This window comes from Asparagus officinalis, chromosome 3, assembly GCF_001876935.1.
Source record: "Asparagus officinalis chromosome 3, Aspof.V1, whole genome shotgun sequence".
NCBI classification, from domain to species: Eukaryota; Viridiplantae; Streptophyta; class Magnoliopsida; order Asparagales; family Asparagaceae; genus Asparagus; species Asparagus officinalis.
In genome coordinates, this window is record NC_033796.1 from 16,147,542 (window position 1) to 16,173,954 (window position 26,413).

Here is a 26,413-nt window from a genome sequence, read left to right on the forward strand (position 1 = left end):
ATTGATCATTTCAGTTTCGAGGTAAGGTTTGCTACATGTGAATTCCATTGTAACAACATCCATATAATCGACGTGCCTACAATACCACAAAACAGAACATCGTAAGACAAAACCCTATATAAACTTCAATTAAAGATTATACAGCTAAAGATAAGTGCTCGCTCAGAATAGAAATATAATGTGTAGGCAGAACAGTTATGCATTTCCCGTCACACAATTAATTTTGAGGAACAAACAAACTCAAAGCGACTTGTACAGTCCAAAATTCTATATCATCAAACTGTTGATCACTCTCAAATGCCCACGACATGAGTTTGTTTCTTACTGAATAATAAATTTCTGAATTTGAAATTTGCAGTAACCAGCCCATGAATCTTTTTGTCATGCTAAAGAAGAAAGCATAAAGTAAATATTAACCTAAAGGAATAAATCGGGTGATATACTTTCTCTCAAAAATTTGAGTGTATAAGATACCAGTTCACGATACGAGCGACAATTTTTTTTTCTTTTTGCTTCAAATTTTCCTCTTCATGTACCTCCCCAGCATACCAAACTGCACCAGATCTACATGAAACATTTTAGAAAGTCTCTTGGCTTCAGTTTTTTTTTCCCTCAGATTGAAAAGATATATTCATACTCAAAGATTGGTGATGAAGCAATCAAAAGGCTTGTTGAAACAGTTTTTTTTGCATTTCCAAAATATAATAAACATTTGACTGACATCTCCAAAGTCTATGAAGAATATTGCTCTCCTAAATTGAAGAATAAAAGAGAGAGAAGTAGCATAGACAATTTCCTTGACAGTAGTATAGACTGATGTATTACAGCCAATAATCCTCTTGTACCTTTATTTCATGTCTAACAAAAATGTTGATTAAAACAATTAATGCAAACAGAAGAGGCACAAACTTTATGTACTAGGATGGCTCTTTATTACTATATAAACTCTTTATGGCTTAAGAAATTACCTTTCTTTAGAATAGCTAAAGGTGGACAAGAACAGTATGTTGTGTGTCGGTGGACAAATAAAGCAAACAGCAGAAAGGGCACCAATTTCATGCAACAGGGTGGCTCTTTACAACATAAACTACTTTATGGCTTAAGTAATTACCTCATTTTACTTAAAAAGTTAAAGACTTAGAGTCCTGTTTGGCAAAGGGTTAAATGAGGGCTTAAGGAGGGGTTTAAATCCCTCCTTAGCCTGTCAAACACTGATACGAGTTGCCGTGCGAGCACCTTTGATCGCGGAATTATCAAAGGTGTGTTGAGGAGAAATTAATAAGAATACAAGAATAACTCAGATTTTGGACGAAGAAAAATACATTCTCTAGATTATGAGTATGCAATTTACAATCTCTCACAATCTCACTCTAGAATTGAAGAACAAGCACTCCAAATCTCAATTACAAGTTAATCTCTCTTGATTTAACTCTCTGATTGTTTAGAAACCCTAAAACAATCCCTTATATTTAAAGACTTAGAGTCCTGTTTGGCAAAGGGTTAAATGAGGGCTTAAGGAGGGGTTTAAATCCCTCCTTAGCCTGTCAAACACTGATACGAGTTGCCGTGCGAGCACCTTTGATCGCGGAATTATCAAAGGTGTGTTGAGGAGAAATTAATAAGAATACAAGAATAACTCAGATTTTGGACGAAGAAAAATACATTCTCTAGATTATGAGTATGCAATTTACAATCTCTCACAATCTCACTCTAGAATTGAAGAACAAGCACTCCAAATCTCAATTACAAGTTAATCTCTCTTGATTTAACTCTCTGATTGTTTAGAAACCCTAAAACAATCCCTTATATAGGTGTACAAACGTGGATGGCAGTTTGGTAAATAACCAGACCCAAAACCAACAGGAATTCGTATGAACAGAATCCCAAACGAACCAGGAAACCCTCAATGAGTCGACTCATGACTGTGATGAGTCGACTCGACAGAAACTGGACAAATCTTCACAACCAGCGATGAGTCGACTCATGACTGTGATGAGTCGACTCGACAGAAACTGGACAAATCTTCACAACCAGCGATGAGTCGACTCATGACAGTCATGAGTCGACTCAACCTGATGAGTCGACTCATGTACATGTATGAGTCGACTCACAGGCTGAAATCTTACTGTTTGACACCTCTATTCTCATGCTATCATGAGAATCATCTATCCTCAAGCTCCCATGAAGATCGCTAAGTTCCGAAGAGAAGATACACCCGTATCATGTGTCCCCTCTTTAAGAACTTGAAGTCCCGTTCAAGTTAGAACTTCAGCTGAGGAAACTCGTGAGCCCCTCCTTTCTTGCTGAACCACTTAGCCTTGCTAGAAACTTGACCTTGACGTCCAATAAGAAACGACTCCTTCATTCCCCTTCTTGTCGTGGTCGTCTTTCGCTCCAAAATGCAGTCTTCCTTCAGCGGCTCCTCTCTATCAAACCATAAGTCATCAACATGCGGTAAGATCACCTTGTCATCACCTTCATCATCCATTAATGGAGGCTCAAACAACTTCAAGTACTCGGCATTGATCACCGAATACATGTCTAAGTAAGGCGGCAAATCCAGCCTAAAAGCGTTGTCGCCAATCTGATCGAGAATCCGAAACGGACCATAACGAATAGGCTTCAACTTCTTGCATTCTCCTTTTAGCCTCTCCTTACTCAATTTCAGCCACACCATATCGCCCACGCCAAAGTTACAAGGAACCCGATGTTGATCATGCTTCGCCTTGTATTTTGCTTGTGACTTCTTCAATTGTGCTTCAACCGTGGCATGAATCTGTGCAATCTTCTCCAGAAATCGCTGAGCGCGTTGTCTTTCATTCCCCTCCTTGCCGTCCATCGTAGCTTCACTTGAAAACACGAGATCAAACGGACTCGGCGGTAAGAATCCATAACAAGTCTCAAACGGTGACTTTCCCGAAGATCCATGAATCGCCCGATTGAAAGCAAACTGTAAATATGGTAAGCTCTCATCCCAAGTCTTAGGATGTCTGGAATTATACCCCCGCAACATATGCACCATAGTCTGGTTGACTACCTCCGTTTGCTCATCTGTTTGTGGATGAAAAGTCGTGCTCTTCTTTAATCTAGTGTTCATCAGACTCCACAAAGAATCCCAAAAATGCCCGAGAAACCGGCTGTCTCGATCCGAAATGATCGAACTCGGCAACCCAAAATACTTCCACACATGCTCGAAGAACAATTGTGCTGCACCCGCTCCCGTCACGGTCTTCTTACAAGGAATCAAAAACACCATCTTATTGAATCGGTCCACCACAACGTATAAATAGTCATGCCCCCGCTTGGTAGTCGGCAATCCTCCTAGAAAGTCCATAGATATGCTCTCCCACGGCCTAGAAGAAACCGGTAGTGGTAGGTATAATCCCCTCTTTCTGTTAGAAGGCTTCGAAATACAGCATAACTTACACCCTCCAACATACTTGGTCACATCATCAAGCATCCGTAGCCAAAAACACATGTCGCCGTAGATTGAGAAGCGCCTACTGAATTCCAAAATGCCCTTGCACACGCGAGGTATGTGCTTCCCGAATCCATTGCAACCTATCACCATCCTTCGGAATACATAGTGATGTTCCACGATACAACAAGCTATCTTCTCCAAGTGCATACTCCCCCTTTGACCAGCCTTCACCTGCTCAAACACACTACTGAAGTCTCTACTGGATGCGTACAACTGTACATACTCCAAATGAACCAAGGCTGAATGCGCGTCGCCACCAATAAAACCCTTACCGGCGGACGAGATAACATATCGGCCAACTTGTTTGCCGCCCCCTTTTTGTTCCTAATAATGATGTTGAAAGCCATCAAATACGACATCCACTTCATGTACCGTGCCTGCTGTAGCTTCATCTGGGCATGTAAGAACTCCAACGGCTTGTGATCCGAGTGCACAACCACCTCCTTCCCTAACAAGTACACTCTCCAATGCTTAATCGCTTGATACAATGCATAGAACTCCTTGTCATAGGTCGGGTAGTTCGCAATAGCACCCGAAAACAACTCAGAATGATATTCCACCGGCTTCCCATCCTGAATCAACACCGCGCCCATCGCATAACTAGATGCGTCGGTCTCCACCTCGAAAGTCCGCTGCAAATTCGACAACGCCAATACTGTTGCCTCCGAGATCTTTCTCTTTAGCAACTAAAAAGCCTCCTCATGCGTCCTTCCCCACTCGAATTGAACCTTAGCCTTTGTGAGGCCATGTAACGGTGCCGCATAAGTCAAAAAATATCGAATGAACTTGCGCAAATACTAGCAAGCCCCTATGAAGCTTCTCACTTCAGTCACTGTCTTCGGCGTCGGCCACTTCGTGATCACCGCCACCTTACCCGGATCTATCCTCCTCTGGCCCTTCCCCATGATAAAGCCGGGATACACCAACTTGTCCTTCCCAAACTCGTACTTCTTCCCGTTGAGCTTCAGATGTCCATCCTGCAATACTCTAAACACTTTTTTTACATGAACAAGATGCTCCTCCCAGGTCCTGCTGTACACCAAAATATCATCAAGGTACACAATCATAAAATCCTCTATAAAATGTCGCAACAAATCATTCATGAGCCTCATAAAAGTCGCCGGAGCATTGCATAAACCAAACGGCATCACCAACCACTCAAACAGGCCCTGTTTGGTCTTGAACGCCATCTTCCAAGTGTCTTCCTCCCGAATCCTTACCTGATGATAGCCACTGTTTTAAATATCGACCGATAACCGATATTATCGGCCGAGTTATCGGATTTGGGAGCTCTCCGATAGGATAACTTGGATTTTTAATCGGTTATCGTTTTTGGCAAGTTATCGGGGAGTTATCGGCGTTATCGGTACTTATCGGCCGATAAGTAAGGTTTTTTTATCGGGATTATCGGCCGATAAGTAAGGCTATGCAATCGAATGGTTTCATCGTGCGGTCAAGATGCAAGTTTTGCTTTCTACAATTGGTTAGTGATTCTAAACATGATGATTTACATTTTGGTATGTTTATATTTCATTAAGCATGGTTAGATTACATTTTTTAGTTATTATATTATATATATACACCATCTAGTATATCACTCCGATAAATACTACTTATCCCCGATATATCCCCGATTTTCGCTATCCGATAAGAATTTTGATCGTCCGATAAATTCCCGATAACCGATATTTAAAACCTTGATGATAGCCAGACTTCAGATCCAACTTCGTGAAGAACCTCGCTCCCTCTAACTGGTGCATAAGATCATCGATCCGTGGTAGTGGGTAACGATTCTTGATCGTTATCTTGTTGAGCGCCCGGTAATCCACGCACATGCGCCAACCTCCATCCTTTTTGGGCACCAATAACATCGGCGACCCGCAAGGTAGCTCCTGAACTTGCTTCTTAATCTCTTCGGACTCCTGTATTGATGTGCGGTATAGGCCTATGTTTGGCAAGGAACTCTCGCCAGTCAACATAATCTCGTGCTCTACACCTCGCCGTGGTGGTAGTTCCGTGATTTCCGAAAACAATTCCGCATACTTGGCCTTCAAACTGTCAAGATCTCCCTCCTGAAGCTTGCTCAATGTGGACAAGCATATCCTACTTAGCTGTTCTTCATAAGGCCGAATGAACAATAACACGAACCTCCTGCCCGCATTCACCAACCTCTTAGCCTGAGTCACCGTCACCAAACTGGTCTCTTGCGGAAGAGATGCCGAACGAAAAATAAATTGCGCACCATCTTTGGTGAACGTATACTTTTGGACCCGCCGATCATATACCGCGTGTCTATCCCACAAGTAAGGATTGCCCAAAATAACCTGGCAAACATCCAACGGCACCACGTCGCATGTGACCTCATCAATATACGACTCATGGAGTGCAAATCTGAACGTACACTGGTTCACCACACTCAATCCCGCTTCCTTCTGAATCCACCCTAATGGATAGGGCTTCGGATGCCTCACCGTCTTCAATCCTAACTTTTGTACCAACGCTTCAGATATCAGGTTCTTCTGACTCCCTGTGTCTACAATGGCATCCACCAAGCTAGTCTTGACCTGCAACTTCAGAACAAAAAGCTGCTCTCTCGGGTCGTCATCTTCTTTAGTGGCCTACTTCCCCGCCATAAGGTTGAGGCTGTTGTTGGGCTATGTCATCCCGGGAACCTCTTTCGGACCCTGTGCTATCACGTACGCCTTTTTCTCCTCCTTCTTCTTCAACCCTTTCGGCTTCAGATGAGGGTACTTATCCCAGCAACGATCAACCACGTGCCCTGTCTGTTTGCAGTGATTAATCACCCTTCTTCTTCTCTTCCTTATGTTGAGAGCTACTCGACTTGTTTCCCGATTGTTTGGAGTCACTCTTCGTTTCGTTGCCCTTCTTCTGTTTGCCCTCAATGACTATTGCCTTCACGCTCGCTTCTGCAATCGTCTCGACCGTGAACAGCTTCATCTCCTTACGGATGTAATCATCAGTCCCGCCATGTACTTCATGAAGATGGAGTACTCGTCTGTTGCGATGTTTAGAACCATTGCTTGCTGCTGGAACTCCGTCGTGTACTCTTGAATGGTCTGATTGAACCTTTGGCGCAAGCCGTACCACTTGTACCAACGCTCCTCAAGGAACCCCACCGGATAGAACTGTTTCCTAAGTAGCTCCTTGAATTTGTTCCACGACGCTGCCTTCTTCTCCTGTTTGCAATAGGATTTTCGCCACGTCAACGCGTGTCCTGAAAGCTTCAATGTCGCGAACACAATCTTCTCCTTGGATGAATATCCGTAGAGGGTGAAGTACATCTCCATACGCTCAATCCAATCATCGAGCTTTTCTACATTGACACTCCCATCATAGACAGGAATCTCCACCTTGAAATCTATCTTTAAATTTTGGTAATTATTTTTACCCCCTTGATGTCCAGCAGCCCTAACAACCTCGGTTCCCCCGTCCGAATCAGACTTCTCGCTCTCTTCATCGGACTCGATGATTTTCTTCTTACCCTTCGAAGAAGATTCCTCTCTTTTGTCCCCTTTGTTAATGAGACCCACGAGCTGACTGAGCGTCGAACCGATCGTCTCGATCTTCTTCTCCATGGCATCAAGTCTTGTTGAGTTATCTGTTTCAAACATATTCTCCTTCCTTAAATCTTGGGCTCCTCCCAAGGAAGTAAGGATATCGCCAAGCTTCTTGTATTGCGATCGAGTCAGGACCATGCACAGGATGCCCCCTTCGTAGGATCTGATCGCTCTGATACCAACTTGATACGAGTTGCCGTGCGAGCACCTTTGATCGCGGAATTATCAAAGGTGTGTTGAGGAGAAATTAATAAGAATACAAGAATAACTCAGATTTTGGGCGAAGGAAAATACCTCCTCTAGATTATGAGTATGTAATTTACAATCTCTCACAATCTCACTCTAGAATTGAAGAACAAGCTCTCCAAATCTCAATTACAAGTTAATCTCTCTTGATTTAACTCTCTGATTGTTTAGAAACCCTAAAACTATCCCTTATATAGGTGTACAAACGTGGATGGCGGTTTGGTAAATAACCAGACCCAAAACCAACAGGAATTCGTGTGAACAGAATCCCAAACGAACCAGGAAACCCTCGATGAGTCGACTCATGACTGTGATGAGTCGACTCGACAGAAACTGGACAAATCTTCACAACCAGCGATGAGTCGACTCATGACAGTCATAAGTCGACTCAACCTGATGAGTCGACTCATGACTGTCATGAGTCGACTCACAGGCTGAAAACTGGGTACTTCGATTCTTCTGCTCGTCGTCTCGTTCCACGCTTTCTCCTGTGTTCCCTGATACTGTTTGACACCTCTATTCTCATGCTATCATGAGAATCATCTATCCTCAAGCTCCCATGAGGATCGCTAAGTTCCGAAGAGAAGATACACCCGTATCAAACACATAAGAAGAAAAAAATTGAACGAGGTGTAAACTGAGTTAACCCATCATAATTTACCAAACACAAAAAATAGTAGAAGGATTTACAAGCACCTCTAGAGAGGCTAAGGGGTTAAATGAGTTAACCCCTCAAAACAAGAGTTGTACAAATCCACCTATTTAGATGGAGTAACGTAGGCGTCTAAAAATACCTATAAGTGTCCGCACGTAATTCGAGACGAAGAGAAGACGATGAACGTTATCATCCGAGTCAAGAAGGATTATCCGAGTGGCCCGCGCTTGTCGGTCAGCTCCAAGTGACCAAACGTGTCGGTCAGCCCCAAGTGAACGAACGCGCTCGTCGGTCAGCTCGCGCGCGTCGGTCAGCCCCAAGTGACCGAACGCGCTCGTCAGTCAGCTCGCGCGCGTCGGTCAACTCCAAGTGACCGAACGCGCTCGTCAGTCAGCTCGCGCGAGTCGGTCAGCCCAGTGAACGAACGCGCTCGTCGGTCAGCTCGCGCGCGTCGGTCAGCCCCAAGTGACCGAACGCGCTCGTCAGTCAGCTCGCGCGTGTCCGTCATCTCCAAGTGACCGAACGCGCTCGTCAGTCAGCTCGTGCGGGTCGGTCAGCTCCAAGTGACCGAACACGCTCGTCAGTCAGCTCGCGCGCGTCCGTCAGCTCTAAGTGACGGAACACGCTCATCAGTCAGCTCGCGCTCATCAATCAGCGAAGCGTACAAGTCAACAAGACAACTAAATACGCAAATCGGCAGAAAGTACAAGTCCGGAAAAGTCGAGAAACACCGAAAGAACTCAAACAATGCTCGGAACTTGCGTGGCGCACGGGTCACCTCTTGGTGACCCACGGCCGCGCGAGTCACCTAGGGGTGACCCGCGGTCGCACGGATCACCTTGTGGTGACCCTCGCACGCGCGAGTCACCGTGGTCTGTCCTACGCCCAAAGTTGTCCAGAACGTCCAAAACGCGTTTTTTGCTGTTTTCACGGGATTTCTTCTATTCCAGAGGTTCCCAACTGTCTAGATATCATCTCCAAACGTGGTTACACAATTGTCAACTGAGAATAAGGCCAAATCCGTCGTTCTTATCCGAAAACCTCTAACCGAAGCTTATAAATACAGGCCTAGGGGTTCATTTCACATGGGCGGAATTTTAGAAACCCCTCCAAAGTTTTCGAAAGTTCGCGGTTGACTGGGACAAATTTTCGGAATACTTTGGATCTCACTCTGATCCTGGAGCTGTTGATTTCTTGTCGTAAAGGAGTCGTTCTCTGCACTCGCTTCGAAGGCATCTTGGTTGAAGGGATTTGCCACGTAGGATCTTTGTGAAGGTATGCGTCATAATCCTGCTTCTGGAATGCGGGGGTGGACCCCTGCGTTTTGAATTTGAGACGTGGGGCTGACTTCGGCGTTTTGAATTTGAAACCCGGGTGTGACCTCAGCGTCATGATTTTTGTAACGCGGGTCTGACCTTGGCGTTTTTAAAGTTGGAACCCGGGTGTGACCTCGGCGTCATGATTTTTGCAACGCGGGTCTGACCTCGGCGTTTTGACTTGAGACATGGAAGTGGCTTCCGTGCATTTTTTACTAAGTCTTTGAGACTTGTCTTCAGCTTATTCGTTTTAAGTCCCGGCTCACATCCATTAAGCTAATGGGCCTACGAACATGCATAGGATTTTTGGCAAACCCTCAGCCATCAACGGATTTGATAAGCCTTTACCGACTACCGTTTGAGTCGGGCTAGCATGTAGATTATCTAAGTCCGTTCCACATGTAACGTTGTGCTAAGAGAATAAACTCTCTTAGACTTGATGCTATGATTTTGAATACATAGACTGTCATTTTTACGAAAAAAAACTAACCGGCGACGCGTGTTAGGCGTAGACTTATCCCTACTTAGGATTTGGGATAAAGTTCCCCATGCGTGTAAGGCATGGATTCTGGTGTTATTAATAACAACCTGCTACGATGTTGAATTCGTAGACTTCACCATTATTACGGGAATAGGCTACCCAGCAGCATGTGTTAGATGCAGACTTATCTCTAATTAGGGATCGAGATAAATTCCCCCATGCGTGTGAGGCATGGATTTTAGCGTTATTAATAACAACCTGCCACGATGTTAAATACGTGGGTTTTTACCTTTTTTACGGTCAATGACTCACCGGCAACGCGTATTAGGCGTTGACTTATCCCTTTTTAGGATTCGGGATAAAATTCCCCATACATGCAAGGTATGGATTCAGAGATTATTAATTTAATGATAATCACTGGCTACGATATTGAATACGTAGGCTTTGTCATTGTTTCTTCCTGTATTATTCGAAACACTGAAAGAAAATTAGAAGTGCCAGAGGTGTAGTATTAACTTGGCGTGAATTTTCACTTAGAATAAAATTCAGAAAATTTTTTTATTATCACTAGGATAATTCTAGAAAATCTTTAATCCACTGGGGATTTTATAATGACAACTTGTTATTCTTGTTGAAAAAAGGATTAACAAGTTCATTGGGGGGTAGACTGTTAGAGGTGTGATGTTAACCTAACAGTATTTTATGGGCCTATCGCTCTATTGAAGAGAGTCGATAAGTTGATTTGGTCGGGAATTTGTTGCTATCGAAGCAACTTTGTGGACTTATCATCCTATTGAAGAGGATTGATAAGTGAATTTTGTCAGAGGTGTGATGTTAACTTGACGGAAATTTGTTACGATTGGAGCAACTTTATAGACTTATCATCCTATTGATGAGGATTGATAAGTGTATTTGTCAGAGGTATGATGTTAACGTGACAAGAGAATGTGTTGCGATTGGAGCAACTTTGTGGACTTATCACCCTATTGACGAGGATTGATAAGTGGATTGTCAGAGGTATGATGTTAACGTGACAAGAGAATGTGTTGCGATTAGAGCAACTTTGTGGACTTATCACCCTATTGACGAGGATTGATAAGTGGATTGTCAGAGGTTTGATGTTAACGTGACAAGAAAATGTTGCGATTAGAGCAACTTTGTGGACTTATCATCCTATTGATGAGGATTGATAAGTGAATTTGTCAGAGGTATGATGTTAACGTGACAAGATAATGTTGCGATTGGAGCAACTTTGTGGACTTACCATCCTATTGATGAGAATTGATAAGTGGATTTGTTAGAGGTATGATGTTAACGTGACAAGAGAATGTGTAATTGTGATTTGCACAAGGTCTTGGGAATTAGCGTCTCGCTGGGGAAACTTGCTAAATGAGTTTATCATCAAAAGCGATAAATTTTGATGCTTGTGATTTGAACAAGATTTTGAAGACTTAGCGTCTTGCTGGGGAAGATTACGATTTGAGCAATTTTGAGGACTTATAATCCTATTGTCAAGGATTGATAAGTTGATTGTTGTCAGAGGTATATTGTTAACGTGACAAATTAGGAGTGATGCAAGTTGAATGCATACTCTGTGGGGATGATGATCGTCAGAAGTGTAATGTTAACTCGACGATGTGAAAGATTCGTTACTCTTAATCCAATGGATTCCAAGTAACCAACCCCCAGTCTTGATTAAGACTTAGCAGGAGAATAAAAAAAAGGTAGACAAAGCACATCGTCTAGTGGGGCACTATCCATGAAGTCAGAATAGAGGCACATCACCTGGTAGGCCATTATCTGATGAGTTTGACTATCAGAGGTAACTGTTAACGTGATAGTTGTGGACTTGTCATTCTATTGAAGCGGATTAGCAGATTGATGGGCTATCAGAGGTAACTATTAACGTGATAGATTTGTGGATCTACCATCCTATTGAGAAAGATTGGCAAATTGATGGACTATCAGAGGTAAATGTTAACGTGATAGATTTATGGACCTACCATCCTATTGAAGAGAATTGGCAGATTGATGGACTATCAGAGGTAACTATTAACGTGATAGATTTCTGGACCTGTCATCCTATTGAAGAGGATTGGCAGATTGATGGACTATCAGAGGTGACTGTTAACGTGATAGTTTTGTAGACCTACCATCCTATTGAAGAAGATTGGCAGATTGATGGACTATCAAAGGTAACTGTTAACGTGATAGTTTTGGTATATTTTGTGGTTGACAGAGGTATTCCATTGAACATGATAACTCAGAAAATTTATTACTCATAATCCAATTAACTACAAATAAACCAACCCCCGGTCTTGAACAAGTGCAAGGGGAGAAAAGGATAGACATGACACATCGTCTAGTGGGCCACTATCTAATAAGTTTGACTATCAGAGGTAACTATTAACGTGATAGTTATTGGACCCGCCATTCTACAGGAAAGGATTGGCTTCAGCGGCCGGAGTATCTTCCCCTTTTGACTGAGGAGATTGGGCTTGGTCCGATTGCTCAGGAGAAGGTTGGGCTTGGTCCGATTGCTCAGGTTGATCCTACTTACTTTGTTCTTCAGTTTTGATCCTGGCAATAATCTTTTGAGCCTGTTCGCATTGAGAGATTAGTTGTCTCCAAGAACGACATTCTGCAACTCCGATTCGGGCTAGGAGGTCGGTTTGTAAGTTGTGTCGACAGGTCTCTACCAGTGTAGACTGTGTCATTCCTGACGAACACCGGAGAGCCATGGTTCGGAACCTTTTGACGAAGGCTTTGACGGATTCCCTCTTCTTCTGCTTAGTGGCGAGAAGGATATGGATGGAGACTTCTGTATCCTCTTCAAAAAATCTTGACAGGAAGATTCTCTCTAAATCTGCCCACCTTTGGATACATCCGGCAGGTAGTTTCCTGAACCATTCAAAGGCAACTCCCTTAAGGGTGCCAATGAACAATCGAGCCAGTATGGCATCGTTTGATATTACATTCCCAGTCTGTGACTTGAAATGATAAATATGTTGGTTCGGTGATCCCGTGCCGTCAAAAGTTTGTAGCGTCGGGACTTTAAATTTTGGAGGATAAGGGGCTGCATCTCATTCGACAGGATAGGGTCTGACAACTCCCTCGTCTTGGAGCTCACTTCTGTTGGCCATGACATTGAGGCGGGCTTCCAATTCTTCCATTTTGGCAGACTGAAGATTATACTCGTTCTCAGTCTCTCTTCCTTCATCAGAGGAAGATTCCAGGTTGTGGGCTTCTTGGTCAGAAGCCGTATCATCAACCACATTTCCCTTCCCTTTACTTGTGTGAGGTCGGGATGAAGACGCTTTTTCTCTCCTGAAAGATTCTTGCCTAGGTGGCGAATCTATCTCCTGAGATTTGGCCTTGTCTGCGACGATTTGAGTCAACAGGGCCATGAGTTCATTGATGGCCTCCTGCTGAGATTTAAGCATGGCCTCCTGCTCATCAAGTCTCTTTGCGAGATCTTCATTGTTTCCCGTCATATAAACGGAGCTCTCATGTTCAACAAAAGAGCTTGATGATTGGGACTCTACAATGGCTGAGTGTTCATCATAAGCTCCTTCAAACTCGTTAGCGATTTCTCTGACGGTCGGCGAACGACTTGTCTCAGAGTCATCGGAACTAGGACCCGAGGTTTTCCCTCTGTCGATCACATTGATAGTGACCTCAGGATATTCGGTCTCTGGAGACTTCTTCCTGTGCGAATGTTGTCGTTGGTTAGACAAAGCAACGTCCGTTAATTGGTCGAACACCAATGGTTTGGTCACATATGAGCAGCATTGATATCCCGAGAGGACCATAGGAATCAGCCGTTCACATTGGAATGAACGAATGACTTGCGACATCGGTCTTTCTCTCGATATGAGCCCTCTCAAATCTGTTGTAAAGATTCGAGGAGAATTACTCACTGATTGTGAGGTTTGAACTGGAACCCCCAGTCCATGATTGGACAGGACTGGCTCTTGGTGAATATGGATCTGGTTGAGATGCCTTGAATCCATAAACTTCTTATATCCGCCCCTCAATCTAGTCGCGCTACGCAGAGTATTCAGGTGTTGCTGGTGAAACGCAGTTCTGAGGGCTGCGTTTATTTTGTGGAACGCACCCCTGAGGGTTGCGTTCATTTTGTGGAACGCACCCCTGAGGGTTGCGCTCGCGAGGGTCGCGTTTGGCACCTGAGACGCGAGGGTCGTGTTTGGCACCTGAGACGCGAGGGTCGCATTTTGGTTTGGCGACATGAGGGTCGCGTTCTTCATTGTCGACGCGAGGGTCGTGTTTTAACTTGGAAACGCGAAGTTGAAGTTCGCGTTCAACGAAGGCTTGAGGTTCGCGTTTTGGCTGTAAAACGCGCCATTGAGGGCCGCGTTCAGTCTGGTTCTCGCGAAGCTCCTGTTCGGGCTCATAGACGCGGAGCTCAGGGTCGCGTTTAGGCTCACGAACGCGAAGCTCGCGTTGGTTGGAGGATCGATTTTCTCGAAGTTGTGCCCGTCGCTGAGACCTTCTTCGATGAGCAGCGTTCTTCTTGGCCTGTTTTAAGGCTTTTGCAATGATGTCGTCGGCGTTGACGGAGTTGGTCTCCGCGATGGGCTTTTTGTGACCCGATACTCGTCGCTTTGGCGTGAGTTTGGCTAAAGCTGAGCCCACTCCATAGGAGGAGGGACTGTCCGAGTAATCATGGCTAAAGGAGAGGGTTTCCTTCGGCATAGGAGCAACAGTTGGAGCTTTGGTCTCCTTGGAGACTTTGTGGATCTTGCGCATAGCCTTAGGACTAAGGGATCCGGAGGAGATAGCCTCCTCAAACTTTGGCTTGATCAAACTCTACCACGAGAGTTTCGACGGTTATTCCAGTAAGATGAACATCGAATTACGCCACCACTTCTTCATCAGAGAAGCTACTCCCCAGCGGAGTCGCCATCTTTTGTACGTTGGAAAAATTGCAATGAGAAGAACAAAAGAAAATTGAATTGTATTTCTTTGATTCCGATTACAATTCGATTACAAAAGAGAAGAGAACAAATTTGATTCTCTCCTTTGTTTAAAACTGGGTTCTTCACGGTGGCGATGGAGTGCCTCCCTCGAATGCTCGCGTCGAGTTTGCTCTCCGTTGACGATACGACGTCTTGATTCACTGGAACGATGTCTTCTCCTCACGATTTGACGTTGTGGAGAACTTGCGTGGCAAGTTTAAAACTCTTGATGAGTTGATAACTCTGATCGAGTTTGAACTCTTGAAAAAGAGTTGATTTGAACCGAAAGTTCGGTTGATAAGCCAAGGATCAAAGCTCTCTGTTGTCGAAGTTGAAGATAATCTTCGTTGGAGGATGATGCCAATCCCCTCAAAAGCTCGCCCAAGGATCTCTCCTGTTGCTGCCAATTCCCAGATCCGAAAAAAGCCAGCCTCTCCGATCAACCCAGCCAACCCCTAACTCAGTTGAGTTTACTCGCTTTTATAGGGGATTAAGGGGGTGTAACCGCCCCCGTAATTCTCTTCATAGTGGGGCGGAAATCCCTCAAATCGTGGATGGAAAACGGTTCCTGCAACCGTTCAGCTCGTGTTTGAACGAGTCAAACGCCCACGTGGGCGTTCAGGATCCTAACTCCGCGTTTTAGAATTGAGACGCGGAGTTGGGTACTCGCTGGGTGTTGAAAAACGCGGGTCCGACCCCAGCGTTTTAATGTTGTAACGCGGGTCCGACTCCAACGTTTTGGTGTTGTAACGCGGGTCCGACTCCAGCGTTTTAATGTTGTAACGCGGGTTCGACCCTCGCGTTTTACTGTTGACACACGGGGAGGACCTCCGCGTTTTGGTGTTGTAACGCGGGTTCGACCCTCGCGTTTTACTGTTGACACACGGGGAGGACCTTCGCGTTTTGGTGTTGATACACGGGGAGGACCTCCGCGTTTTGGTCTTAGAGCGCGGTGATGAGTTCCGCGTCTTGCTTTGGAGAGATTAACAAGTAATCTCTTTTGTCATAGCGTTGCAAAGATCATTGTCTTGTAATTTTCGTCTTAGCTCCTTGAGAATATGAGAGTCGTCAGATTGTAACTCCCGATGTTGATTGTGAATGCTGTTGAACTAGAGCTCTCATCGGTTGTCGTGAAGGTCGTCAGATTGTAACCTTCAGCGATCTACGTGAAAGTCTTCAAATTGTAGCCTTCTGGAAGTCGTCAGATTGTAACTTCCATCATCGATGTTTGACGGAGGATAAGCTATCTATTGTGATTTTTAGACAGCCTACAGCGGAATTTTATCAAGAGGGCGAGATGCTGCTGAATTGAGGAGTCAAAGAAGCACGAATTTACAGCGAAGGCAAATCAGATCCCGGCGAACTTCAGCATAAAGAGGAAGGCTTTCGAATGATCTGAACCCGTATTTCCCCATGTCCGTTCCTTGAGATTAGGCTTGGTCTTAATCTCGAGAGAGTTACTGATTTTGCTTGGTCAATTTCAGTGCTTCAAGCGAATACTTCCTAAGTAGGAGCTTCGTCAATTTTCTAACAACCGGATCTGATCCGCGACAATTCACGGATATCAACATCCCCGACATAGGAGAAGACCCCACGCAAGCAAGAGTTGATAAACAGTTAGTGTTTATTTTCTAGAAAATTGTAATCTTTATTTTTGTTATTTGAATTCATTATAAACGATCAAAGTTGTAATAAATTCGATAATGAAGACTACTTTCGACGAAAACAAACCGACGACCACAGTAGGAGCCAACAGCTTCTCTGCAGAAGCTGACGTGTTGTAACCTCGGATCCGGATCCCAGTTGAAGAATAGGCCGAGTACGAGTTCAACCAACAGAAGTTCGAGGAGTATCTATCGTCCTCCTCCTCTAGATCCTCCTCTACTCGCAAGCGTAGGAAGATCAACGCCCTCGTTGTTACGGTAGCTGCACCTTGTAACGCCCCTTCGGCCCGGATCTGCAGATCTGGACTCTTCCTTAATTAATGAGTTGAGTACTAAAGGCGCGCCAATCTTATCGAAGAGGGCACGTCAAAGGCAACGTCAAGGCCTCGCGCGCCAATTCGCTAAGGCTTTGGAGCCTTTTGACGAGATCTGCTACGATGCAGATCTGAAACTCAGAAGACGCCAAGTGTTCCAGCAGCGAGCAAACGCCCCCTCCTTCTCCGAGCCAACGAAGAATGAATGGGTCCGCATCAAAAGGACCCGCTCAACTCTTCAGGAGCGAATTCAGAAACGTCGCGCATTGCTTGCGCATGCAAGAATTCTTGTGCAATAAACCAAAAAATTACAGGAGGAAGAAATAGAAAAGAAGCAACCAAGACTGCACAAAATATGAAGGCCAAAGTCCAAGACGGCGGCCGAAAAGATCAAAAAATACGGGTCACTCAAGTCTGACCCTCCAAGCCGCGGGTCACTCAAGTCTGACCCTCCCAGCCACGGATCACCAGGGTCGAGTCACCAAGATCTGACCCACGCCAGGGCCAAGACAGGAGACATTCTGCACCCGTTTTTCTGATTCCGTCGAGTTCCGCCCCTGCGCTGATTGATTCGATACTTCCAGTGAAGCCACGCGGTAATGTGAACTCATCCAAAGACAAGAAAGCAATAACGGATCGTCTGGGTCCTTTGCACAAGGATCGAGGCAAACTTTCGATCAAAGAACGCTTGGGTCCGGTGACTAAACCCTAAGCAACTCATTGAGCTGGGGGTCGTACTCGCCCTTACAATAAGTCTGAGCCTTCTCATAAAGAGGAAACTCCCATAACCGACCGTCTCAGACTGCGTGTCAAAGTCCGAGAGCCCGTTGAGGTCCCACGCTCACGAATGCGTAGCTCAAAACGTGTGACTCTTGAGAGCGCTAACAATACGTCGAACCCCCAGAAGGAAACGTTTTCGTCTGACGACGACGACGTTATACCTGGGAATTTATGCCAACACACGATAGGTTGCTCCGGTAATTATGCCGCTAAGTTATACTATCGGGCTGGGGGTACGAATAGATCTCAAAAGAGGAGTACCGGGAGATGGACTTTCATTGTCCGTGTGTCAAACTCATCAGGACAGTATTATCAACGTGTAGCTGCCCCTAAGACCACTCCACAGAGAGTCTTGGTATTCCAAAGGTTTTCCTCTGAAGCGTCGAAAACCAAGCCAAAGCGTTTCCGCAAGAAACGATCAGTCGTTCAAGATGACGAACTTCCAGAACTCACAATTAACATGGTTGATAAGGGAAAGTCGACTCGACTTTTTAGTTATAACCCCCTCGTATCGTATCGTCTAACTCGGTTACGCACAGGGACTACTAGACGTAGGGACTATCAAAGGATAAATAGAGGATTATCCTCGAATGATGAAGCATCAGATGCTAACTCTGCAGTCGCTTCTGATAATACGATATCCAGCCCAATAATTTTGCGAGGCGTTTATGATCAATACCGAACAAATGGCCAAGATCATCGAGGATGCTTTAGCCAAACAAAAAGAAAACTTCAAGTTCGAATTGGAAATGGTCATGATTCGGATGAAGAAAGAGCATAACCAACAGATTCGGGCTCTGTTCAATCAACTTGATGAATCCAGCCGTCACAATATTGCTAACCAAAAATAGTTAGCGATTCAGATGTGGACGAACACCTCGATGAAGACAACCCTCCCAGTCACGGGTCACTTAAGTCTGACCCTTCTACAGTTAGGACCACAACCAAAATCCCCTCTTGATTCCTTCCATGAACGAGAGGTCCACTTTCAAATCGAGCGATCAAACCTTCCTACAGTTAGGGTCGTCTCAAACCTCCCACCTAGTCAAACCTTCCTACAGTTAGGATCACAACCAAAATCTCCTCTCGATTCCTTCCATGAACGAGAGGTCAACTTTCAAATCGAACGATCAAACCTTCTTACAGTTAGGGTCATCTCAAACCTCACACCTGGTCAAACCTTCCTATAGTAAGGACCACAACCAAAATCTCATCTCGATTCCTTCCATGAACGAGAGGTCCATTTTCAAATCGAGCGATCAAACCTTCTTACAGTTAGGGTCATCTCAAACCTCCCACTTGGTTAAACCTTCCTACAGTTAGAGTCAAAACCGTAATTCACTCTCGATAAACGAGAAACACACCTTTAGTTCGGTAATCAAATCTTCTGACGGTTAGGATTATCCGAATCTTTTCGATTCTTGGAGTGGAGATCTCACTTTTAGTTTCACCTTCCCGGATTCTGGAAGTGGAGATCTCACTTTGAGTTTTCTTTGACGACTAGAGATAGAATATAAAATTCTTCATCTTCAGCTTTGAGAGATAGAATATAAAATTATTTCTCTCCTGCATCGGGTTCGTCTTTGCCCCAAGAGAAGACACAATATTTCAACATTATAACTCTAAAATCCGTGCTTCACACGCACGGGGAATTTTATCCCGAATCCTAAGTAAAGATAAGTCAGCGCCTAACACGCGTTGTCGGTTTAGTCTTTCACCGATTGAAAAAGACACTAGAATCCAAATATGGAGAATTTTATCCTGAAACCTAAGTAGGGATAAGTCAGCGCCTAATACGTGTTATCGGTTAGCCCTTAACCGTAAAAAGAACAAAAACCCACATATTTGACATTGTGATAGGTTGTTATTAATAACACCAAAATCCACGCCTTACACGTGCAGGGAACTTTATCTCGACTCTTAAATAGAGATAAGCCTATGTCGAACACGCGTTGTCGGTTTAGTCTTTCACCGATTGAAAAAGACACCAAAAATCCAAGTCTAGGAAATTTTATCCCGAAGCCTAAATAGGGATAAGTCAGCGCTTAACACGCGTTGCCGGTTAGTCTTTGATAAAAACCCACATATTCGATATTATGGCAGGTTGTTATTGATAACATCATAATCTGTGTCTTGCACACGTGGGAAATTTTATTCTGAATCCTAAGTAGAGATAAGTCAACGCCTAACACACGTCGTCGGTTTAGTTTTTCACCGATTGAAAAAAACACCAGAATCTAATTCTAGAGACTTTTATCCTGAATCCTAAGTAAGGATGAGTCAGCATCTAACACGCGTTGTCGGGTAGTCTATTCCCGTGACAATGATAAAATCTATGTATTCAATATCATAGCGTCAAACCTAAGAGAATTCATTCTTTTAGCACAACGTTACATGCGGAACGGACTTAAACAATCTGTATGATAGCCCGACTCAAACGATAGTCGGTAAAGGCTCATCAAATCCGTTAAAGACTGAGGGTTTGCTAAAAAATCCTAAGTCTATGTCTAACACGAGTTATCGGTTTAGTCTTTCACTAAGTGAAAAAAACACCAGAATACAAGTCTGAGGAATTTTATCCCGAAACCTAAGTAGAGATAGGTCAATGCTTAACACGTATTATCGGGTAATACATTCCTACGAGAAAGATGAAGCCTATGTATTCAACATCGTAGTACTAAAAAAATTAACTCTTTTAACACAACGTTACATGCGGAACGGATCTAAAAAATCTGCATGCTAGCCCGACTCAAACGGTAGTCGGTAAAGGCTCGTCAAACTCGTTGATGGCTGAGAGTTTGCCAAAAATCCTATAAATACGATAATCACTGACACACCAGCTTCATTAGTTGCTCTCGTGACTTGAGCATCTGACAACCTCAGGATAAAATCCATACCTACAGATGAATTAGCTTTAATAGTTGGTCCTGCAGCCTCGATACTTGGAACCGTCACGCTCCAATATCTTAAGAGTTTAAACTGTGTAGACTCCAGCAAACGTACGAGTATAAACTGTGTTAACGCCGATCGACGCATTTTAGCGAAGGTCAACGACGGACAACGCGTTACAGTAAAGGTCGATGCCGGTCAACGCATCGACAATTTCGCTAAAGTAAGGCTAAGGAAAAAATTCTGAATTAAAGGATGATTCCAGGGAGTTTAATTGCGATCCAGATATGAATTTCCGATGAAGACGATCAGTTCAACGTCAACTCAACAACACGAGCTAAGTTCAAATGCTTATACACCAACTCGGCTCAAGATTTTAACAACGGCCAGACGATAAACACAGCGTCGGAAGAACATCATCTATTCGACAAAATACTGAGTGGATTAAAGACTGAAGAAGTCAAGAATTAAATCCATTCACAGGTCCTACCCGATCTCCTCTACAAAGTACTGAAGAGATTGAAAACCAGGCCTATCTTATCCAAAACATTCCAAACTCATATATAAAAGAATAAGTCTGAAATACTTTGGAGAGGTATCTGTAGGCATCTAAAAATGCCTATAGGTGTCTACACGTAGCTCGAGACGAAGAGAAGACGATGAACGTTATCATCCGAGTCAAGAAGGATTATCCGAGTGGCCCGCGCTTGTCGATCAGCTCCAAGTGACCGAACGCATCGGTCAGCCTCAAGTGACCGAACGCGCTCGTCAGTCAGCTCGGACGCGTCGGCAGCTTGCGCGCGTCCGTCAACTCCAAGTGACCGAACGCGCTCGTCAGCCAGCTCGCGCGCGTCGGTCAGATCTAAGTGACCGAACGCGCTCGTCAGTCAATTCGCGCACGTCGGTCAGCTCCAAGTGACCAAACGCGCTCGTCAGTCAGCTCGCGTTCATCAATCAGCGAAGCGTACAAGTCAACAAGACAACCAAATACGCAAATCGGCATAAAGTACAAGTCCGGGAAAGTCAAAAAACACCGAAAGAACTCAAACAAGGTTCGGAACCCGCGGCCCTCGTGGTGACCCACGCACGCGCGAGTCACTGTGGTCTGTCTCGCGCCCAAAGTTGTCCAGAACGTCCAAAACGTATTTTTTTCTGTTTTCATGGGATTTCTTCTGTTCCAGAGGTTCCCAACTGCCTAGATATCATCTTCAAGCGTGGTTACACGGTTGTCAATAGAGGATAAGGCCAAATCCGTCGTTCTTATCCGAAAACCCCCAACCAAAGCCTATAAATACAGGCCTAGGGGTTCATTTCACAGGGGCAGAATTTTATCAAGAGCGCGAGGTGCCGCTGGATTGAGTCAAAGGAGCACGAATTTACAACGAAGGCAAGTCAAGTCCCGACGAACTTCAACATAAAGAGAAAGGCTTTCGAAGGATCTGAACTCGTATTTCCTCCATCCGTTCCCTGATATTAGACTTGGTCTTAATCTCGAGAAGAGTTACTGATTTCTCTTGGTCGATTTTAGTGCTTCAAGCGAATGCTTCCTAAGTAGGAGCTCTGTTAATTTTCTGACAACCGGATCTGATCCGCGGTAACCCACGGATATCAACATCCCCGGCACAGGCAAAGATCTCACGCAAGCAAGAGTTGATAAACAGTTCTTGTGTTTATTTTCTAGAAAGTTGTAATCTTTATTTTTGTTATTTGAATTCATTGTAAACGATTAAAGTTGTAATGAATTCGATAATGAAGACTACTTTCGACAAAAACAAGTAAGAGATACGCCCTCTGTTTTCAAAGAAAGTGATCGTATGATCCATTTTGTTCCGAAACACAAAAATTGTCCCAAAGGATTAAATAAACCAACCTAACGAATTAAAAATTGTAACCCTTCAGATTAACAAATGGGTTAACTATGTTAATTTTTCTCCTCAATCCTTTCTCTCTAACCCTTCGCCAAACAGGGTCTAAAGGTAAGAAGATCCAGCCAGGCAAGAAACAAAGGCATAATTCCACCCAAAAAAAAGAAAAAAAAAGACATAAGCATAGATAAGTCAAACAAAGGCATACGATCCAGCACCTGCCCTCCAGATCCAGTTTGGGATCAGGTCAGATGGTCCGTTGCTTATTTAAATCCACACCCTACCATTAGAGTTGGTTTAAGATCAAGTAGAGGCGATGATCAGCATTTTGATAATTCCGTACCCAAACAAAAAGTTCTATTGGTTAGAATCTCAATTATCGAGTTACAATATAAATATTGAGAGCCTAATAAAGTCAGTTTAACCGTGCTAATATTCCCAGATTTTGATCATCTTTGAGAGTACAGGAGGGAAGGAAGGGTGTGCGACTTCCATTATCATCTACAGCAGCGTACTAATAAAGGATATTCTTAGTTAAAGCCAATTAGCAGTTTTGCAGAGAACTATAGCTTTCCCATACAACACAGTTGCTTGCGATCTGACCCAGAGTTAAAAACGAAATTAGAACTGAATTATCAAACAAAAACAATCTAAAACTATTCTCTAAACTGAATATAAGCTTTAATGTATGTTCAGTTCTGCTTGTACAGCAGCATGTTAATAAAGGATATTCTTAGTTAAATTCAATTACCAATTAGATCATCAAAAACACATGCAGAGAACTATAGCTTTCCCAGACAACACAGTTCTGTTTGCGATCTGACCAAGAGTTTGAAAAATGAAACTAGAACTGAATTATCATATAAAATTGATCTAAAACTATATTCTAAACTGAATATAAGCTTTTAAAACAATAAAACGAGAATACAATTGCAGCTACCATATTGTAAAAGAACCAAAGGGAGGACATGGGTGGAAGAAGAAAAGCAACTTACCTGCAAAGATACCGACAGTGGTCAGGTTGGATGCAGCCATCGTGTGGTATATCAAATATTCAGTCAGAAAATGACCAAAAGCATAGACAAAGGATAAGAAGGTTGCAGCGTACAGAGGTTTGTTCTCAAGGTTGAATGCACAAAGCCAACACAGAGTACAAGTCAAAAGCGTCCAAACTCCAAATGTTCTCCCATGAACATCAGTCACTACATTTAACAGTTATGCTCTGTGTTAGTAACAAATATAATCATCATCCATCAAACAGATTGTGTGTTCCCTTAAGTTACAAAATGATGCAGATTATGCCGAAAAAAGAATACACCTTTTAGCAATCAACTTTAAAATTTCAACACAATGTTCTTATAAATATGTTTTATTTTGATAGAAAAATAAAATACGTCTGAAGAAAAAAAAATCTCAAAGCAAATGCTGAAGAGGCTCTGAAGATGTAATGACATCATAGTCTTCAATTTCAAAAGAAGCATAGCATCCGACAGAGTAGCTTACTGCAGAAGCGAATTTACAGAGACAAGTCCAAGAAGTGATCTGAAGAGCTATTTGTGAATCATACATGGAGTTTTTTCCTTATAAAATCAGGTCCATCATTACCGTTAACAACAAGTAAACATTACATCTGCTAAGAATCACAATTCCATAATGAGAGATGAGAAGAAATGGTACATGATCTGTAAAAAATATCGATTCAATGTCAACATAACAACAACATCTATGGCGATAGCGGCTCCAACTTCCCGGCTAAGTAAACTAAGGGAAGGACTCAGGGAGAGACATGTTAGTCCATCTACTGAGTAGGAAAAGTCCATCTTGTCCACTATGCAGTTTAAACACTACGGCCAAGCAAACACCTCCAAAATGTTACTCTAACTCCAAATGGCACCAAAATCAAGAGACAGAATTGCCATTTGATAAAAACAAGAAAGCCAGTTTCAGGTTCAGATATCCAAGAGTACACAGTGTTTGTGTTGAATCCAACTTGTCGTTCACCAGTCCACAACGGGTACGAGTCATTTCTTCAGTTCCAACTCTCATTATCTAATAATTCTATAATTAGCGCATCAGCAGTATATTATCAAACATGTTTCCAGCTTTAGTCGGCATTCTTATGCTACTCTAAACCTATGCTAAATGCGCGCATTTGACATCCTTTAGTAACTTCTAGAAACATTGTCAATATTTCAGTAATCAAATCGCCACTACAGAAAACATTTCAGGAAAAGAGAATGCCAATTACAGGGGTGACTTACTTTTGCCAATTACAGGGGTGACTTACTTTGGGTTTGGGAGAAGACGGCGAGGCGAAGCGCCCAGATGTCGAAGAAACCGAACCAGACCGAGGCGAGACGCAGGGAACCCACCAGCATCAGCCACCATCCCAGGGCCCTCATTTTCCCGTTTTTTGTATGCGTGTTTTCTCGTTGAGGCAATTTAACAAACAGGTGATGGGCGAAAACGCGAGAGAGAGAGGGGGTAGATCTATAAGCTCAAGGGACACGAGTTGATTAAACAAATACGGGGTCGACCGAGACAGATGCCTCCGGCTCTGGGCTGGATTTATCAGCTGGTCTAGATCTGGCACCTGTGTACGTGGCACGCGCTGGTAGTGGAAACCTGTACGGTGTTTCTCATGAACAGCAGCGAATGGGTATTTATTGCGGTCACGTGCTAGTCCACGAGGTGATTACATATAGGGTATTTATTGCGGTCACTTTGATATCCTCATGGCTCGTCCATATTTCACTAGATTATATGCTATATTTATATTACGTACTTCCCATTTGAAACTCCCGTGCACTGCTATTGGATTGTTTGAATCCCTAGCATCTGGGTAAGAAACTAATTACACCGATTTAATAGAAAATTCACATCATTACGCTCTTTAACATTATTTACTAATCACAGATAGGTCCTCAGTAATTGGTTTATAACAATGAATCATCATATGACAAAGAAAAAGGTTTTCTAAGTATTACTCCCTCAAATCTTTAACATTTTGAAGTAGCCTTTCAAATCATTGAAATCCTTATTAGGTTAAATAGTATTAATTGTTTGAAAGCAGTCTATCTAGTTTAATACAGTTTAATCTTATGAGATGTTGGGGGGGAAATGCCCGGGGCCACGCTAAACTCCTAAAACACCAAGAAAACGCAGTAGAGAAAAGTACACCAAGGTTTAAAGAGGTTCGGCAAACTTGCTACGTCCTCATGAGCCACACAATTAATTTCTTATTTGTAAGCTGTCTAAAAATCACAACAGATAGCCAATCTCTATCAAACACCGATGATGAAAGTTACAATTCGACGGCTTCCAGAAGGCTACAATTTGAAGGCTTTCACGTAAATCGATGAAGGTTACAATCTGACGACCTTCACAACAACTGATAAAAGTTCTAATCAACAGTCTTCACAATCAACATCGGGAGTTACAATCTGATGACTCTCGTATTTTCAAGGAGCCAAGATGAAGATTACAAGATGACAATCTTTGCAATGCTCCATCGATGGTCTCTTCACATCAAAACGCAGAGGTCATCCCTGCGTTTCACCATCAAAACGCAGAGGTCATCCATGTGTTATAACATCAAAATGCAGATGTCATACCCAGCATTCTAGTTAAAAACGCAAAGGCCATCCCCAGCACTCAAGTCCAGACGCAGAGTTCGTGGACTCAAAACGCAGAGTTCATGCAGAGCCCAACTCTGCGTCCCAGGTCCAAAACGCAGAGTTCATGCAGAGCCCAACTCTACGTCCCAAGTCCAAAACGCAGAGTTCATCTCTGCATCCTAACTTTACGTTTCAAATTTACAATGCAGCGCGACCTGTGCATTCAGCCACCAAAATAGGCCAAACTCTGCGTTTTAAGTCTAAAACACAGAGTTCGGGCCCTGAACGCTATTTTTCAGCGTTTGCCTCGTTCAAAGTACGAACTGAACGGTTTTAAAACCGTTTCCCCCACGATTTGGGGAGCTGTTTAAGGGGGCGGTTACACCCCATTCAGCCCCACTTAGAAGCGAATTAAGGGGCGGTTACACCCCTTAATCCCCTATAAATAGGGGTAAACTCAACTGAGTTCGGATCTTTGGATCTTGGAGTCGGTTACACCCCTTAATCCCCTATAAATAGGGGTAAACTCAACTGAGTTCGGATCTTTG

General features: G+C 43.6%; 1 protein-coding gene across 1 annotated transcript; it reads right to left on the reverse strand.

Moving 5' to 3' along the window:
• LOC109833181 (ergosterol biosynthetic protein 28) lies at positions 6-24,968 on the reverse strand. The gene is made up of 3 exons (XM_020400756.1): positions 24,536-24,968; positions 23,244-23,450; positions 6-76 (listed from the first exon to the last, which is right to left on the reverse strand). The coding sequence occupies exons 1-3, from the start codon at positions 24,648-24,650 to the stop codon at positions 6-8; spliced, it is 393 nt and encodes a 130-aa protein (XP_020256345.1). The 5' UTR covers positions 24,651-24,968.